We start from the raw sequence: 20,452 nt of genomic DNA, 5'->3' as shown, positions 1-20,452 counted from the left end.
AGGGAAAATAAAAATAAGAAACTTTTTTAGCAGTTAACAGGAAAAATGTGAACACAATAAAATTAGCCTAAATACGAGCTGATCAAAAGTGGATTGCAGCGTCGTCCTGCTGAAAGATCCAGTCATTTTCACACAAGCAAGGGTCTTTAATCAATAAGAATGTTTTCTCCAACATTGCCAGCTGCTGGTTGACACCCCTGTATAACTCGAAGCTCCATTGTCCATGGAAGGAGAAAGCACTCCAGATCATGATGGAACTTCCCTCACTGTGACGTGTAGAAAATGTCTCCGGTTGGATATCCTTATCGTGCCAGTAACATTGGAAACCATCTGGGCCATCCAGATTAATTTTTTTTCTCATCAGAAAACAAGATCTTCTTCCACTTTTCTGCATCCTATGTTTGGTGCTTCTCAGCAAAGTTTAATCCAGCTGTTTCGTAGTGTGGAAGGGGCGTGGCCTTTGAAGACATTTACGCTACAGGTGTTTAAACCCGCTTTCTAGCATTATGAGTCATCAAATTTGCGCTGGGTCTCTGAGAGTGTAGGGAAGGGGAACTAAAAACACAAGACGACCTATTCCGAGTACATGTGTTCAAGGTCACACGTTTTGCCTCTTATCTCAAATTACGGCGAGCGCTTGTTGGTTTTGCTGAGCACATGACAGAATGCTTCACACGGAGATCACAAAAGAACTACACGTTGTTAGGAGACCCTTATGTTTATTTAATGAAACGCTGTTTACAGTTAGTGGTAAAAAGCTTGAGATAAAGCTGCGTTTTATCAAAAATTATAGAAATATGGCGAGCCAAGGCACTAACTCAACTGAAGAACATGGTGGCAGAAGCAATATCATTTCTTTACCGGAAATTCACAGATTTATGGAACGATGTATGACGAAAGTAGGGACCAGTGAAAGTGATGCTAAAGCTCTTGCAGACGTTTTAGTGGCTGGTGATCACCGAGGACATTTCAGTCACGGGCTGAACAGACTAGGTTTGTGATATGTTTTCTCCAAATTTAATTAGAATTATTGCTCCCTGTAATACAATGGTATAATAATTAAACTGCAATTACAAGGCGAGAAATTTCAGAGCGAATATGTCATTGCCATTATAGGGGTATATTGGGGGAATGTTCACCAGAAGGTTTAAAACAGTTAATACTCTAAGTTTGAGTTTTGAGCATACACACAACATAGTATACTGAATTAAAAGAAACAAGTTTTAATACATAACTTGTAACTACACATTCGTGAAAAAATGGTAGGAGCCATGGCCTTGACGCTTCCTATTGCTTTGGATCGAATGATATCGATTTTCTAGAAACACTAAGAATTTGAAAGCAACGTTCGTGGTACTGGTTCGAATTTAGCAAAATTTCAGCAAAGAAAATTTGTGTACACGTGGTCGTATAATTATATGAATTAAAGACTCGGACTCAAAATGTATGTTGTGTATAGTAACTTGTATAACATTGTGTTTATGTGTGTGCGTGAATGTTTGTATATGGTAAGATAAAACGGACTTAAAACGCCATACGTGTTATATACACATTCTGCATTTTATGATAATGATGATGTTATTTCTTTGTTTTGGGGACTCAATTTGTTCTGCTAAGTATCAAATAAGCAAAACTGCAGACTACAGCAAGGATTGTATTAAGTCTCTACATCACAGATTCTCTTTTGGATTTCACCTGTGACCATAGAATTTTATGTAAACTAAATTACTGTAGTTTTGTAAAGTATTAGTTTTACAACGCATTGAAACAAATTTAAATTATATGTGCTGTTTAAGGGAGTATCTTAAAGTTTTCTTTCTTTTTGATGTAAATATTAGCCTCAATTTGTAAATAATAACAATGAGAATTACTGTAAATTGTAAACCTTTATACTGTTTATATGTGTTTGTGACGAAGCGTGAGGTAGCGTTACTGTTGCGGATATGTCTTAGCTCTGAACGTGTTGTTATTGTTTCATCTCCATAGAACATGAACGAAAGGACTGTACAAGTGCAAGATACCCCATTTCAAACTCGAGTAGCTTGCGCAATTTGATAAGACAGGTGGATTGGTAAGGGAAACTTTACGAACCTGTACGATGCAGTGTGTAAAAGAACAAGTAAAAGTGCTCATAAGAAATTCGTTTCACTCGTCGTTAAGCCAAACACCGGGTCTTGTATGTCAACTGAGAGAGTGTTCGATACTTTTTAATAATACAAGTATGAATCGCTGTTTATGATTGTGTTTGTTGTTATTTTACTACAAGCTCTGTTCTAACTTAGATATAATGGGTGGTGACGTCCAGCTGCCTTCCCTTTCGTCTTACTCCACTAAATTAGGGACGGTTAGCGAGACAGCCCTCGAATAGCTTTGCGCGAAATTCAAAACAAACAAACAGTCTTCAATAGGCTTATCGGAAATTATTTATAAATACGAGCAATTTTGTGAGCTACTGTACTGCTAAAGTGGCAATGGAAAAAGTCAGTCGGTAAATTAAGAGAAAGAAAATTACAAAAACGGGTAAAATAAGTCAAAACGTATTTTATACAACAGTATCAATAACACCTTAGCCAAGCCTAAGGCACTTTAAACAATGTAAACCAACTGAGTTGACAATTAAAATGTTATTAATACGGCATTCTTATCAATTTCTTCCCCTTAATAGGCTTCGCGTTATTGTTCAACACTTGCTATTAAACCCTACCGTTCTATTTACAAAGCAAGCAAACTATATATGTGTGTGTGTGTGTAAATATTTTTGTCGTTTTACCTGCTTTTTACACTTTGCTTTGTATTTACTGCGTTATAATTTGTGTGTGTGTATGTATGACTACGTTAAATTATAATCTATGGAAAATGTAACTTTAAAAAATCAACAAAATGGTAAGAACATGTTTGTTAATAGTAGGTTTCGAGGTAGCATTGAATGGTAATTGTCTCTGAGTATTTTTATCAATCTTCGGTTCATGTTTCAGTACGATGAGTTTCAGAAGTGAAACGTAAGGCTGTTGTTACTTTTGTGTTCATGCACTTCAAAGGAAGTTTTTAGCGTTCCTTCACTTTTGTGGCTAATTCGCGTCTTGTTTCTACTTTTTAAAAGTCAGAAAGCTGCTGCATTATTGTTATAAATATTCTCTTGATGGTAGGCTCATTGTTTTGTTTTCTTAGCATATATTTAAATTTTTATTCTAGTGTCATGAGTATAGTCAACACTTTAGAGTATGTGGTAGAATCTCTTTTCTTTTGAAGCGAACGTTTTCTTCTGATTAAAAAATTTACGTTATTTACATAAAAGTCAAGCATTTAATTTATAAAATCAGAATAAAGTAGAACGTTTAGTTTTAAGAATATTGTGGCACCAGTCGTCGTTCGACCGACCCCCTCAACTGCAAAAGTCTTGCTTTCGTAGTAACTGTTACCTATTATAATTTATTTCAGACGAATCTCCGATTTATTATATTATGTCTGTTACATATTACCATTACCAGAAATTTTGATTTAGAATTTAGTTAAATGTTAACATGTATCGAATTTATGATATTTGTCAACAAGATTGATAGAAACAATCTTCTTTTTTAACACAAATATATATATATATAACCCAAAAAACAATACAATATGTAACAACGGTTATTATTAAGTTATTGCAAATAATGATTTATGTACAACACTCTTATAAGCTTAGACAATACTGAGTCTTATATCCGGCCTAGAATTAAATATTCTATTGACAAGCAAAGTATTATAATTCTGAGTTTATAGAGTCACATACACCTCGCTCAAGATAACAAACTTTATTAGCCTCATACAGCTGACTTTTTCCGGCATTGAAGGTATTTAATGTTCTTGTAGAAATACTAACGTCTGAAGTTAATTCACTGAATTTGAACAGTTTCTAATGCGAGAAGTCTACAAACTTTCCTGATCCAATTGTGTAGTTTTCCGATTTATAGGTATTAATCACGATTATAGCTTCCCAGGCCAAAAGCACACTGACTGTAGCTGAGCAATAATAATATTAATAATTGTTTTATGGTGATTCAGCTTTTTCATATGCCAATAATGGGAATTTCTAGATGTTTCAACAGTGTTTGGGCACGCTAACGTTTTTATAAAACAAATACTGTTGATTATTACTCTCAAGAATTTTCTACAAATTTCGAGAACAGGCAGAATTTACGCAATACACGTCAAGAATAGAGGTTTTGCGTGTGACGTCACTCTTGACCTAGTTACTGCTGACCGCCATGATGGATGGCACGCTCGGTGTGTTTATATTCCGACACAAGGGTGATTCATAGTCAAAAGTACGTGATGGTATATTCGTGTTGTGCATTTAACTGTTCAAATCGACATGGACAGGTGGAAAATGTGTCATACTACAGATTTCCTAAAGATCCCGACCGGAGAAGACGATGGATTGCAGCTGTCAATAGGAAAACTTGGACACCCACAAAGCACACCAGACTTTGTAGTAAACATTTTGTGTCAGGTATGTATAATTCATCTATAGCCAGGCTGAATAAATTGAAACTTACACGCATGATATATGTACAGCAGAGCACACTGCAGCACCAGTCAAAGAAATTTTTTTTGCACACTTTTCTTTTACTTTTAAATTACTGAATAGTAAATTTACTGAAGGAACAATATTATTCATGATGAATAGGTTATATAGCCATTTGTACATTAAGACAAAATGTTAATATCTCTTAAAGGGCCAATTTAAGTGATTCATCAGAAAACCACAACTGGCACAAGATTAAAAAGTGTGCAAATAACTACTTTGTTGGCTGTACATTCAGTTGTTAAACAATGTTCAGCATATTCAGTTATATATATATATATATATATATATATATATATATATTTAGTTAAAAGTGTACAGTGTATGTGTTATATATATAAATATTATCTGATCATGCCTGTAGGTCTATATCTTAACAAAATTATTGTACTCTGTTTCAGGGACGAAGAGTGATGATCCCCTATCACCTGACTATGTACCTTCCATATTTCATTTTACACGTTCTCCCCTGAAGAGAAGGAAAGCTGCTGAATTGTGTAAATATGAAAACAGGAAAGAAGTGACCAAAAGGAGAAAAGAACAACAAAAGAGACATGAAGCTGCTGCTGGGCTGCTTGGCCTTGCTTTCATAGAATCTGCTGGCACTGCTGCCACTGATAGCAGCTGTACTGATTCTGCTGATGAACTTGAAGCTACATGTGATAATTTTGACTTTTGTACATCACAATATACAACTGAGACATGATTGCAGACGGAAATATCATTCACAGACTTAGTTAGACTTGAATCTGAATGCCAACAGTTGCGGAATGAAGTCCTCCACTATAAAAGTATAGCAAAAGCGAACTGTTTCGAAGATGCTACTTTTGCAAATGACGACGAGAAGGTCAAATACTGTACAGGTCTGCCGTCATATGCAGTGATGATGATCATATTCAACCAAATTTACAGATATTTCCGAGATACACAGTCAGTCTCTAAATTTCAACAATTCATATTGACACTCATGAGACTGCGTTTGGATGTGCCACTGCAGCTCTTAGGATACATATTTGGATTGCACACCTCAACAGTATCACGCATATTTCAGGAGGTCATAAATGTCATGAATATTCGACTGGTACCAACATTTGTTTTCTGGCCAGCGGCAGCCATTTACATGTGAATAGTACTGAATAGAGCAGTTGTTAACTCGTTCAGTCATGCGGGATACTTGCCACCCAATATGGCGGTATGTTTACAAACCTCGTTGTGGTCACGTGACACTAATAGGTTCACGCAAAACCTCTATATGCGAGCCCGATATTGCCAGGTGGTTAGAGCGCTCGACTCGTAACCTGAGAGTAGGGGGTTTGAATCCCTGTCACATCAAACATGCTCGCCCTTTCAGCCGGTGGGGTATTATCATGTGACGGTCAATCCCACTATTCGTTGGTAAAAGAGTAGTCAAGAGTTGGCTGGGTGGTAATTACTAGCTGCCTTCCCTCTAGTCTTACACTGCTAAATTAGGGACGGCTAGAGCAGATTGTCCTCAAGTTGCTTTGTGCGAAATTCAAAAAACAAACAAACTTTCTCTAGGTGGGCTCAGCAGGGAGTCCGATGTGGCTTTGCTATGCGAAAACACACACACGTGTACACATAGTAGTTGATACATATACAGTTACAAAAACGTGAACTTGCACACCTGTGAAGTACTTTGGATTTTCAGTGAACTCTACTTTTACCGTGTTTTTTTAAAGTGATTTAATCAAGTATAAATATATGAAAGAAAAGTGTATAGCCAATGTAATTTATTCGTCTCTTCTGGTTAGTTTTTGTAAGGTATCTGTGATGCTTGGGACAATAATAATTAATTATTAGTTTTTATTTAGTCATTATAAAGAGCTGAATAAAAATGTACTAAAAAAAGTAAACTATACCTTTAACACGTTTATCGCGTATTGGGCCTTTTAATATTTTATTCTGCTTTACGCCAGACAATTTTATTTAGTTTAAGGGAAGTTCTTGCGGTGAAAATGCTAATACAATCTCAATTAACTTCGACCATGACACCATTGGTTGCTAGTAGATATGGCACCATCTCAATATCGCATGCGTCATTGGAGTGCAAGAGATCCAAGTAATTTTCGTAGGTTTGTTTGTTTGTTTTGGAATTTTGCACAAAGCTACTCGAGGGCTATCTGTGCTAACCGTCCCTAATTTAGCAGTGTAAGACTAGAGAGAAGGCAGCTAGTCATCACCACCCACCGCCAACTCTTGGGCTACTCTTTTACCAACGAAAAGTGGGATTGACCGTAACATTATAACGCCCCTACGGCTGGGAGGGCGAGCATGTTTGGCGCGACTCGGGCGCGAACCCGCGACCCTCAGATTACGAAGCGCACGCCTTAACGCGCTAGGCCATGCCAGGCCAATTTTCGTAGGAAACATCTGTCAACCCTGGGTAGTGGTGCCAACTGTTTTTTAAAAGCCAGGTCTGAATTTGCAGCTAAACCTCGAACGAAATGAAACATAACGTCATAGCTGAAACTTGTACAAATTTGAAGTATTGTGATGCAATTAGATGCAGTATCAATTATTCCAATTTCAAAGTGTAGTTGTATGAAGTATAATTATATTTATGACAATTATAATTGGTAAGTGTTACGTTAAGTTAGATTCGTCGCAGTTTAACTACACCAACTTGGCACCAATGAGCTCGATGACGTCATACCAACATGACGTCATGTTACATTTCATTCGAGATTTAGACGCACATCAGATCTGGCTTAATATTTTGTCATTTGGCTTAAAAATTCTTTTTTTTTTAATAAAAATATATGTAAGAATAACAAGTCACCCTTTTCCTTTAAAAAATATATTATTCTAGTACCCTAGCCTTTTTTCCATAACAAACCATTATTTCTGACATTGTTATGGCAACACTGATCTTTGGTCAGCATATCATTGTATGACGATAAAACCTGAAGTGCTTGCACGAGTTTTCATTAAGTTACTTTATGTCTGTGAAAACACTTTTGAAGTGCCAATGATATAACAATACGTTTTTAGACAAATTAATAATTTTTGTCACCCTTACAATAGCTAAGTGACTGAATATCAGTAATTAATCTGATACGAGTAAAAATCTTCTTAAGCCTAGGGCTAATACAAATTCATCGGCGTTGTCGTTGCGTATAAGCACTTCAACGCAAAATGATGCAAGAAGTACCGAAAGAAGAAAGAAAAGAAATGATGGTGAAAATTATATTTAATATGGTTTTACATGGACAAGTAATGAAGATGGACCTAGTAGGTTGTGTGTTGACTGTGGAACAGTGTTGAGTAACACCCCCAATTTAAAAAGAAACAACTTCCGAGTATTTCAAAAGAAAGTGTTTGCAATTAAATGCAAAGAAAGCTACAATTCGTTGCTTGTCCATCAGGACAATAAAGGTGCTCTTATTACTTCACATCGTGTTTAGTTACCGCATTGTAAAAGCAGGCGAAGCTCATACAATTGCAGAAGGTTTGATAAAACCATGCACACAAAATTTGGTAGAATGCACGATTGATGAGAAATTTGTTAAAATATATTAACTCTGTGACCCTTTCTGACAACTTGATTTCTCGAAGAATCTTGGATATTTGTTTGTTTGTTTTGAATTTCGCCGAAGTTACTCGAGGGCTATCAGCGCTAGCCGTCCCTAATTTAGCAGTGTAAGACAAGAGGGAAGGCAGCTAGTCATCACTGCCCACCGCTAACTCTTGGGCTACTCTTTTACCAACGAATAGTTGGATTGACCGTCACATTATAACATCCTCACGGATCAAAGATATATCAGCAAATTACTTAACGGAGTTAATAAGACAAATTAAAGCGAGTTCAACTTTTCCGCTTAAGATGGATGAATCAACAGATGTCGCAGGTTATGCGATGTTGCTTGTGTTTGTTCGCTATATTCACGAAGTTAGTTTTGAAGAAGACATGCTAATTTGCAAACCTTTACATATTCAAGCAACAGGCGAAGAAATATTTAAACTGCTTATGGAAAAAACGAGATCCAATGGCAGCTTTGATGAAGTATTTGCACTGATGGTGCTGCAGCTGTGATTGGAAAATTTTCAGGCGCAGTGACACGCATAAAAAAGGAAAACCCGGACATCGAGAGTATCCACTGCTGTGTTCATCGTCGTGCACTTGCAATGAAACGAATGCCAGAAGACTTAAAAAAGGTATGTTTTTATGAAATCAAGACCACTCAATGTGAGAATCATCAGTTTACTCTGTGAGGATATTTGAAGTTTGCCTAACAATTTTTGCTTCATACGGAAGTCCGATGGCTTTCTCGGGAAAAAAATGCTTGCTCGGTTTTACTAACTGCGTGAAGATACAGCTTTCTTTTTATCTGAATGCCATTTTGAACCTGAAAACAAATTAAGGAACAAATGCTGAATACAAAAATTGGCTTACCTTTCAGACGTATTTGCCTATCTATATGAAGTGAATGCTACAATGCACGGTATCAGGGTAATGTACTTCAAAGCTCAGAGTAAAATGGAAGCGCTTCAACGAAAAGGTAAAAATTTGAGGTGAATGTATGCTTATCGAAGAATTTGATTGCTTCGAAAAGCTCAGTAATTTTTTTACTTATGAATGAAATTTCTTAAAGTGAAGATGCAAAAGTTTCAGTCTTGCAGCAACTATCTGATTAGTGTTCAACTACTGTGGAGTACTTCTCTCCTGATTTAGACAAATTACTGTTGATTCAAAATCTTTGACTTTGCAAGTATCAACGATTTGCCTTTGAAAGAAAAAGAACAGCTTATAGAAATTTCAACTGATTACACCTTTAAAACATTAGCAGTAAAAAACTACACAATTTTGGATTCAAATGGTCATGGAATACCTTGAAATAAGTAACAGAGCTTTGAAAATGTTGATGCGTTTTCCAACAACGTCTTTGTGAACAAATATTTTCACTGTATACAGCTACAGAGACCAAGTTTAGAAACAGGCTATATATTGAAGATAATTTGCACTTGCAGGTAACAACCATAACTCCAAATACTGAACTACTTTGTGAACAACAGCAAACCTATCCGAGCCGCTAATAAATAAAACTGTACTTTTACTGATATAAATTTTGTAAGCAGAAATTTTTGAACAAGAAGTAATATTGTTATTTTAAATACATTTTTATATTTTAAAACATTGAAGTAAACTTTTTCTGGTGCTAGTGTCGTTAGAGAGAAGTGTGGGCCTCAATTTTATGCACACTACAAGCTGGCTTGTAAAATAAAATATTGTCTTTTTGTAAGTAATAAGTGAGAAAGGCACTATCCTTACGTGAAGATTATCAGTGTATTGAGAATTCCTAATGTAACAGTGTTGACCATTTGTGAATCGTTGCGTAAATAAGGGCATAATAAGTTTTTTGTATAATTTATAAAATTCTCATGATAAACTAATACCTTATGCTTTCGTTTGCTGTAATGTGGCTAAAGTCACGAATGATTTCAGTTGATTACATTTGTTTATTTTTTTCTAAGAAAACAAATACAGCAGAAAAAATTAATATTTTATGCTCTGGGTCAAAACAAGATATACTAAGATTGAAGTTTATAAACATCTGATGTTTAAAGTAATGCTATTTAAGAGCGTCTCAGTTTTGAACCAGAATTCAATTATAACTATTAAATTTAGCTAGACTTTTTTCGTAAATGTTTTAGTTTCCTTTTATTCATAAGTTGATAGATTCATATGGTATTGGTAATTTTTTACGATCTTCTTTACTCTAACTAAAGGCTAGGATTCACAGAAGATATCACAAATGATTTATAAATACAAATGATATCATTGATTAAATGTTTCCGACTTGAAGGGTGTCTTTTTGTCTAGTGTCTGGATTTACTATCGATTTTTTGTTTCGTTTTTTAAAAGACATTATGATATCAATCGTGCAGGTGGCGCTAATTTTCGCTTTAAAATGGTTACACTTCTTTCATTTTGCGGATTATTTTAAAGATACTGCTGACCTCCGCCTTTTTTCTATTGAAATCGCTTAAAATAAACACAAATTTGCTAAAAACAAGCAAAAGTATTTGCCAGGATTCACAGCAAGTTTATTCTACAGTAAAATTTGTTGTAAGACAGGGAAGTGAATCTAGATTGAGGAGTGTTTGTGTGTTTTTCTTATAGCAAAGCCACAGCGGGCTATCTGCTCAGCCCACCGAGGGGAATCGAACCCCTGATTTTAGCGTTGTAAATCCGGAGACATACCGCTGTACTAGCGGGGGGCCTAGATTGAGGAATTGTAGAAGTCGTGTTTGGAAAATTGGCAGAAATGGCTTTAAAAAGCAGCCCATTTCATAATAGAGATGTGGTCAAGATTTCTACTGTCTGAATTTGGTACATCATTTTACGCATTAAATATATTAATAATCTTGACTTTTGCTTTTATAACTAAAAACTGTATTCTACATCTGGCAGGAAAAAAATTACCTAAACATTTTACTCATGAAATAATTCAAGCTTTAAACCTTTTTTTAACCTAAATATAAGCCGGAAGCTATTCACGTGAATCAGAAAAGAGCAAGAATCTTAAACAGCAGTAATATCTTTATGATCTGCATTGTAGATGGATATATTAGTTATTAATGAAAGCAAGCCAAAATTTTGAAAATTTGTTTACAGTCTTTGTCTTGTAGAATTTTGTTGTAGCACGAGTTTTGTTCAAATTCACTTATTAACAATAGCCGCTGCAGTAATAACAATATACAGATTATTCTATACCTTTTTTTCAAAAATGTGAAAGTTTAGTATAATTTTTTTTTGCTTTTGAACTGGATCTGTCGACTTGTTTAAGAGGAAAAGTATCCACAGACAGTCAGATTTTCTTGCTGTTGGACACTTATTGTGCCAGTGTGGCCCAATATGTACAGCGCATACGTGAGAACTCCTCGTGAGGTAGATTGCTGGATGACCGTATTAAGGTTGGTACATTCAACCTGAATGCCTTATATTACATATGTTATGCTAAATGGCCAGGCTAGAAACCATCTGAAGTTCAGAATGGCCATTCCTACTATAGAATTACCCACTAAATAGAGGGCAGCCAGTTTGTAATACTCGCCACCTCCATGCTACTTGTAAAGATAGTGGGATTGACTGTCGCTGCTATTACGCCCGCACAGCTAAAAGTGTGTTGCATGTTCAACAGCGCATTGCAGCTTGAATAAACCTGGTACAAATCTGAACAAAAATGTTATCATTTTAGAATGGTGACAACAGAACAATAAATACAATTTAAGAATAGTATGTAATTATAATATCTAACGAAAAACACCTTAAGTGTGGAAAAGGTGCAGCCAAACTAGTAGCTGCACTTATAGCACTGATGAAGATTTTACTGCCAATATTCATTCATTAGTTAGCCAGTCTTCGATTTTTGTTCAGATTGAGGCACGATTGTAGGTCAAACAAAATACGCAGCCTAGCTTACTATTGAATGAATATTTGTTGTAAGATTCTTATCTATAAGTGTAGCTACCAGTTTGATCACCAATTTTAATTTCATTCTTTTAAGTTGTACGCTTAATCTTTTTTGGCCACACCTTTTTGTACACCTGAAGTGTGTTTGATTAGATATAATGGCTTTTTATCAGTAGACACTAACAAATCACAGCATATAAGAAACTGAGACTCAGTACTAACTCTCATTAGTCTTAGGATCTCGAACTTGCTACTCGAAATAAACATTTTCTTTAGAGAACCAACTAGATTCTTTAAAATACATGATGGCAATTTTTTCTTTTTAAAATTAGTTTTTGTAACCTCATGGAATTTGGATTAACAGTTTCTTGTAATCATCCCCTTCTAACCATTACAGCCATATCAAGCATCTTTATTTATGCTAATTGCTTTAGCTAATATCACGTGTTTTTAAGTAAAAAAATTTCATAAAATTTAGCAAATATGTGCAAAAAGTAGGTAATGAGTAATCAATAATAACCATCCACCTGCATGATTCTTTTGAAAACTTGAGCAAGAAACTGCTAAACTAGTTTGCTTGATCTACCCAACACTGCTCCCCAGTGGCTCAGCGATATGTCTGCGGACTTACAACCCCAAAAACCGGGTTTCGATACCTGTGGTGGGCAGAGCACAGATAGCCTATTGTGTAGCTTTGTGTTTAATTGAAAAACAACAACAATTAACCAATACTAATGTATCTGCACGTCCTTCCTCTTATGTTTTTTGCTGCTCTAAATCGGCCACATTTAATCGAAATGACAAAAACTAAAAACGGTTCACTTGTACTCTTAGACAAAACTGTAATAAAAATGTTAGACCAGGGATCACCAAACTTTTTCCACAGAGGGCTAGATTACTTGGGGAATGAGAAGCGCGGCCCCATTATCATTATGTTTAATACTCATAAGTTAGAACGAAAGCTCTTTGTGAAAGACTTAACACTAAGTTTAGGATGCCACATTAGCCATGTGGGAGTAGCATGCAATACACACATATGATAAAAAAACAAACAGATATACAACCTACATTTTTATTTACCAAAAGGTTGTCAAGGAAGGTGACATTAGCAAAAACAATTGTCACATTGCACATAGTGAGTACATATCTGAATTTCACTAAGCTGCAAAAACGTTAGTGAGATTTATGAAATTGGCATTTGGCTTTCAAAATATCTTCAATGTTCGGTTTTGAATTGCTGCATCCAATCATTAGAATTGCTTTCAAATGTTCGTCAGTCAACCTTGATCGATGTACCGACTTCACATACTTCATTTTTGAAAATGCTTGTTCACAGACGTTAGTTGTTCCAAACACTGATGCCATGTCAGATGCGAACTGCTTCAGCTTTGGAAAATCATCTTCAGGTATGCAGCTGTAAAATTCAGTAAGTTGCCCCGCTGGAACATCATTAATGACACAATCAAAAGGAATCTTAAAAAGAAGAATGTCACTTTCGATTTTGTCAAGATCCGAAAACCTCTCTAAAATGCTTATTTAAATCACCAATAATCTTTTTCTGAAACTCCAGGTTGACATCTTTTGTGATTCCAGCATGAAACTCATTGAAACACTGAAAATGAGAGAGGTTTCCTCCTTCCAAATGTGCTTCAAACAATGACAGCTTTCTCCGAAATCCTTTAATGATTCTATAGAGATCACAGATTATTCTTCCCCTGAAGTTTCAAGTTCAATTTATTCATGTGGGATGTGATATCAACTAAAAATGACAACTTTGACAACCAGGTTGGATCACACAGAAGTGGATCGGTTCTATATTTCTCGATAAGAAATATATCTATTTCTCTTCTCAGCTTATAAAAACGAGACACGACTTTACCGCAGCTGAGCCACCTCACTGCCGTGTGATGAGGCAAGCCACAGAAATCCGAATCAATTTCTTCAAGAAACGCCTTGAACTGGCGATGATTAAGTGCATGACACCGAAATGGGTTCACTGCAAAAATGACTGGTTTTAGTACGCAAGAAATATCTAAGTCTTTTCCACAGAGTGCTTGCTGATGTATGATGCTGTGTATGAACAGAGCGTTTAGGAGTTGAAGATCTTCCAACTGTTTCCTGATCAGCCCCACCAGACCCTTCGTTACTCTAGCCATGTTTTTACCTCTATCAACTGTTACACCTCTAAGTTGATTCCACTGAAGGTTATAGTCTTGCAAAGTTTTATGCACTTCCATGAAAATGTCTTCTCCAGTTGTTCTTCCGCGCATGCTGCAAATTTATGCCAACTCTTCCGTGATCTGAAAGTCCAAATTAACTCCACGAATGAACACGAGAAGTTGTGACGTACTCGAGAGATCAATAGACTCATCCATTGCCAGAAAATACCATTGGAATTTTCTAGCTTTTTGTCGTATCTGTAATGCTATGTTCTCTCCAAGTTCTTCTGCTCTCCGTACAACTGAAATTGCTGAAAGGCTGATACTTTCAAAGAAATTGGATTTTTCAGAACACAGCTCATTTGCTTCTTCCATCATACACTTTTTGATGAAGTTGCCGTCAGTAAAAGATCTGCCATCATATGCACTATTTTGTAACTTGTACAAGTGATAGATTCATTTTCAGCAAACTTTCTCGTGAAGAAATTCTTTTGAGATTCAAAACACGTTTCATGGATTCAAATTTCTCAGAACGGAACTTTCCTGAAAAATTTCAAATATGTTGATAGATGTTTTGTTTCATAGTGACGCCGAAGATTGTACTCTTTCAAAACGACAACACTTTCGGTGCATATCACACAAGTAGCTTTCTGGTTTTTTGTTTCCACGAAGTACTTTTCTCTCCATTCTTCATTGAAAGCACGACACTCAGAGTCCACTTTTCTTCTTTTAAAAGCAGCCATAACGATGGGTGAAAAAAAACAGGATCTGAAAATGAAAAACACAGAACGCTGTGAGAAAAATATTGTACTAATCCAAGAACGCATAAACAATATCGAAACGTACGTTTGCCATGACACTTACGTTAGAACGAGTTATGAAATGAGAAAGAGAAATGAGTTTGCTGAAGCGGTAACCCTAGGCCGCTGAATTTACAAGACAAGTCGATAGGACGAGGGTTAAGTTTGTACTTGTTTTCGAAATCCTAATGCCTTCATAGATATGTGCCTCAATATGAATAAACGGACAGCAAGGACGAAATAAGAATTTTCCTATTGGTTAAAGATGCACGAGACAGCCGTGTTACTTTTTATCATAACGTATTGTGTTTGCCGGCTTAAAGCGACAATCGGTGTGGTTTATTTTGTTATGACAGTCGGACATTTGATGAAATGTCACTTTTTATTTCCAAGCGGCTAGCTGCTGGCGGGCCGGATAAAATGACCTCGAGGACCGTAGTTTGATGACCCCTGTGTTAGTTAGACCAATAGCTCACGAGACTTTTCACGAAGATGTGCGCAAGTAGCGTAGTCGAAATTGAGCGGTTTTATTGAATAACTGCACATGAGGGTTATATTTACACCTATTACCAGATAGACTCCTACATAGTACAATAATGTACTTTAATAAGAATTGGATGAAAAACGAATTACTATGCGAACTAGACAGGTACCTCATACATGACGAAGCTAGTCCTAAATAACTCTCTCCAGTTAACTTATATTTCAAATATTAAAAAAAAAATAAAAAGAAAAAAAACTTTAAATAATAATAAAAATATATAAAAACTTTAAATAATAATAAAAATATATATAGTTTATTTATTTATGTATTTAAAAAAATGTCACCAGCAAACTTGACATTCTGCTAATAGAATAAAATAATAAGGACCAAATAATATTCAGTTCACAGCTATAAATATCAATCAGCCAAGAGTATAAGTGCGGGTAGGAGGAAGAGGTCATAGAGAACCTGACCCTCCAGGATATGAACTTTTATTACCCAAACACCAACGACATTTGATTCGATTTACACCTCATGAGGTTTCTAATTGTAAGTCGAATAATCTATTACTTTATGAAATTTGAAAAAATCGTAACAGCTGAGTATGATGTTCTAGCAAATAAATTTTCGTATTTTGGTACGAAGAAAAACAAATGGAAGAAACTCAATCAAAATTGGGTATGTTACAATTCGGGTATTTCTTGCTAGATTACCGCCAAATTTAGCATGTAAAATCATTCCAGTAGAGCACATCCACTGAAAACATGTTTCTTTGGTTTACCAAAGTCTGAGATGCAGAAGGTGAAATATCACTAAACTATCATTTTTGTTAATAATGTATCTTGCATGAGGTTATTTTGGCCGCTCGACACACTACCGTGTGTCCTTATTGAACCACATTATTTTATCACAAAAAAAACAAAAACAACATAACTGTTAATATGTAACTCCTTGTATCAATAGACGGATCAGAAAAAAAAAGACTATGTGAGTAAAGTAACACGCATAATTGTACATTTTAATAAGCGCACAAAACATAATTTAGGAGGGATGTAAAATCTCGTGTACGCTTTTCTGAAAATGTCGAAAGGACTTCATGTACTATCAATAAATGACTTAGGAAAATATCATTTAGCATCAACTTTGTCAGATATTGTGGATTCAAACATATTTTCTGTTTTTGAGAATCCAGTTTATTATGATTAACGTTCGGTAATATTTCATTTTAAAATGTCATTCTGTAAGTATATCGTAGCCTGGCATGACCTATAGGTAAGGACACTCAACTTGCAATTTATGAAATGTGGTTTTTCTTAGACTCCCATCTCAGTATGTGTTCGTCCTCTTATCTGTAAGACCATTTCGTTATAAGGTCGCAATCAACCTTACTATTCAATTGGCAGGGTTACATGTTGCCTTTCCTCTATTCTATCCAGCCCTGAATTAGCCATTAAGCAAAATAAGTACGTGCTTAGGGCACCAAGGGAAGGGGGGCACCACAGGGTTTCCCCCTAGCTATCATACCCTTAACTCTTTCACTGCCACACTCAAATTCTTTTTGTAATTGTTCATATCTACCGTGTTCGACTTTACTCTGCGTTGTTAAAAAACGTTTTCTTTGGCTCGGTGAGTGACTGAAGTTTCGAGAAACTACTAAACTATGTATCTGAAATAAGAAGACATTGATTAGCAAACTATTACTGTAAAGAGCAGTACAAAATGTTGATAAAACTTCAGGTAAAAGATGATCGTAGGTTATAATGTCTGACCTTGAAAATGAAATATTTTTCTCAATCATTCCTTCTATTGTGGTTATTTATAAGAAATTATAGACAGTTGAACTGTTTTACCTTTTACTGCTTTATTCAGTCACATCTACAGAAAAATAAGAGTATAATACCACAGAAACATAAGTCAAACGAAATGGTGACAGATGTGTACAGAGATGTGGCAAGTTTTGTTTTTTTCAGCCTCTGTTTTCGTACGTTATATTTGAGTTATTATTTCGTTTGTTTTAGTTTTATTTGCGTTAGTATTGCATTATTCATGTGTGTTTTTTATTACTTTTGTACGTGTTTCTCACTGAAGCTTTTCTGAGCCGTTGTGAAAAATGAAAAAAAACAACTCCTTTGTGTGTGAGTACATGTTTTGACATTTATCGTACCAAGAATAAAGTTAGAATGGAATGCCCCCGATTATAGATTACATGTAACTTATAAGAGCATTCGGGTATATAGTATTATGGCCAAGCGTGTTAAGGCGTGAGACTCGTAATCTGAGGGTCACGGGTTCGCATCCCGGTCGCGCCAAACATGCTCTTCCTTTCATCCGTTGGGGCGTTATGTGTGACGGTCAATCCCACTATTCGTTGGTAAAAGAGTAGCCCAAGAGTTGGCGGTGGGTGGTGATGACTAGCTGCCTTCCCTCTAGTCTTACACTGCTAAAGTAGGGACGGCTAGCACAGATAGCCCTCGAGTAGCTTTGTGCGAAGTTCCAAAACAAACAAGCATATTGTATTCCCTTATGATCATGTAATAATATAAACAGACATGAAGCTGAAATTTACTTCAGGGGTAAGCACAAGGATACTAGGTCTTATGTATCTATTCATAAAGAGCCAACAAAAGTTTGTCAAATATCCCATTTTTAGACCAAAAACTGGAGGCCACAATTATATTCTCCTTACTTCTTCCTTGAGCCTACCGTGGTCATAATTCCCCGACCTGACCCGGTCCAGACCTCTGGTGATATTTTTTACGGAGACGAACGAATAATCCGAGATAGAAACACAGAGACAACGACGACAAACGTTTAGGTGTAATTCAACTATTTCGCGACTATAAATTCAGATCAGTATGTGTTCTATTACATTTTTGAAAAGCTGGGAAAACAGTTGACTGTTCGGAGCAGTCTAAAGGCGATAATTCGATCTTTTAGGTCAAATTGCGAAAGACTTCAACATGCACGACAACGTGATTCTTAACGTTGTTATGTACACATTATATATATGCTACAACTAATAGTAGTACAGTACTGTGGCACCGTGGTCATACAAATCTACTGTAAAGGACCGACAAATCATGTCTCAAAAAGTGCATGAATTGAACAAGTTCATGTGAGCAAGGTTAGTACTCAGTATTAGTCTTAATGTTAGTGGCCTGGAGTCTGATCTGGAAGAAAACTGAAGGGTTATAAATTTTCAAAATTTTACTTTCAGCACTTATTGAGTCTTAATGCCTCGTTAGTTCAGTACTGGAGGGGCCGAGGGGGGCACCATTGTTGGGTTGTACTTAGGGCATCAGTTATTCTTAATCCGGCTCTAATTTCATTTATTATAAATTAAGGATAAATAGTGCAGATAATCACTGAGTAAGCTTTGCACGAAATTAAACGATCACCTACGATCTTTTAAAATTGAAATGAATATATTTCTTTTATGTGCCATATACAAAAAAGGACGTTAGTGACCATGGTTTTTCATGTATCTCCCTTGAAGCACAAATAATTCCCACTGTCGATACATTAATCCATTTTGATACTTTTGATGCAAGTCAGCCACAGTCTCTGTCGTTCCTTCAGTCTTTCCAATTACAAGATTTCCAATTTAGTTTTTCGTCATAACGTGTACAAGGAATTCCAGATGCATTTCTCTGAATTCTGATGTATATATGAGAATTAGCATAACATAACAATCCAAAACTTAATTGTTTGTACTAGAGGTATTAACAGCGTGATTTGCAGAAGTGTGTCCCTGTCTTTACTTCAAAATTGATATAGTACGTAATAAGTGAACAACAGTGAATTTTGGTTAGTCCGAGCATCAACAATCCGGATAATTTGTTATACAGAAAAAACTTAACAATTGGAAATTTAATCAGTAATCCGTATATTGTATTCAGGATCCGAATGGCAATTTTTAATGCATTAGCTACGGATACACGATTCAGTAACAAGTCTTTGACTTCATTAGAGTTAAGTAGGGATTGAAGAGTTCATAAATTGGACTGTACCTACTGATGACACAAATAGCTGCTCTTATTATGGGTACTGGTTATAACAGTTTTTCTAATAACAACTTTTCACATGAACTATGACCAGGACCAACGTATAAACTGTAATAGATATCTCGAAGTCATCAAGGTGATTTACCCTGCAGTCATATGAAGTTGCAGTGCTACAAAACGAAGATGCCCCCCCGCAAGTACAGCGGTATGTCTCTGGATTTACAACCTAGTGCAGACGTGCGTTTTTGAGCTCCGTTATTTGCTACTTTTTATATTTCGCTAGGCCTCGTTTTCTGAATATTAATTGTTTCTTGTATTACTAATCGTGTTTGCTGTTTTTTTCGCTGTGAAGTAGCGATGTCTTCTAATGACGTTGATGTGCTTGATGTTATGCGACGTATTGTTTTTGTTAAATGTTCTAACGCTAGCCATGGTGAAGTTATCCATGCAGTTTGTTCAACTTTTGGAGCGGCTTCAGTAACTTCAGTTGTTCCACGACCCGGTGGCTATGAGGTTGCTTTCGTTTTATCTGCTGATGTCGACATGGCGATTGATTCTGGTTTATTGGTTCATGGAGTGCATTACTTCACGAATGGGGTTACCAAACGTACAGTTACTGTTTCTTTCATGGATGTACCTGAGTATATCGAAGATGCTGTACTTTTACAGAAGTTGAAGGACTTTGAATGTGAGGTTAAAAGTACTCTTGTATGGAAACGGGACCAAGGTATTTATTTAGGTGTTCGCCATGTTCGTGTTTCGTTTTGTGCCACATGTACATTTTTACCATATGTCGTGAAGGTTATTGATCCCCTGGGAAAGGTTTTAATGCTTAAGGTAAAACATGACCATCAAATGAAAGTATGTAATTTATGTTTAAGTGCGGATCATCTGTATAGAGATTGTCCTCAATTAATTTGCCCGAACTGTCATGAGCAAGGTCACGTGTGTCATCGTTGTCCTGAGCTTGGGGTTTCCCCGTCTCTCCTTCGCGATAGTGCTT

At 36.0% G+C, this 20,452-nt stretch overlaps 1 protein-coding gene and 1 pseudogene across 3 annotated transcripts in view; both read left to right on the top strand.

Moving 5' to 3' along the window:
- The window catches only part of LOC143226390 (calpain-C-like), a 237,466-nt pseudogene that overhangs the window by 163,272 nt on the left and 53,742 nt on the right, over positions 1-20,452 (top strand). The gene's annotated exons all lie outside the window — the stretch shown is intronic.
- LOC143226392 (uncharacterized) lies at positions 631-5,948 on the top strand. 2 transcript variants are annotated; one of them, XM_076457306.1, is made up of 2 exons: positions 631-993; positions 4,969-5,927. In XM_076457306.1, the coding sequence occupies exons 1-2, from the start codon at positions 666-668 to the stop codon at positions 5,271-5,273; spliced, it is 633 nt and encodes a 210-aa protein (XP_076313421.1). In that variant the 5' UTR covers positions 631-665; the 3' UTR covers positions 5,274-5,927. The 2 variants fall into 2 exon arrangements, 1 of the variants encoding a protein (XP_076313421.1); XR_013014586.1 differs by lacking the exon at positions 631-993 and adding an exon at positions 4,404-4,492 and having other exon boundaries at positions 4,969-5,948.

This window comes from Tachypleus tridentatus, chromosome 9 (genome assembly GCF_004210375.1).
Source record: "Tachypleus tridentatus isolate NWPU-2018 chromosome 9, ASM421037v1, whole genome shotgun sequence".
NCBI lineage: Eukaryota > Metazoa > Arthropoda > Merostomata > Xiphosura > Limulidae > Tachypleus > Tachypleus tridentatus.
Note: the sequence above shows the minus strand (reverse complement) of the source record. Positions and strands in the feature narration are given on the sequence as shown.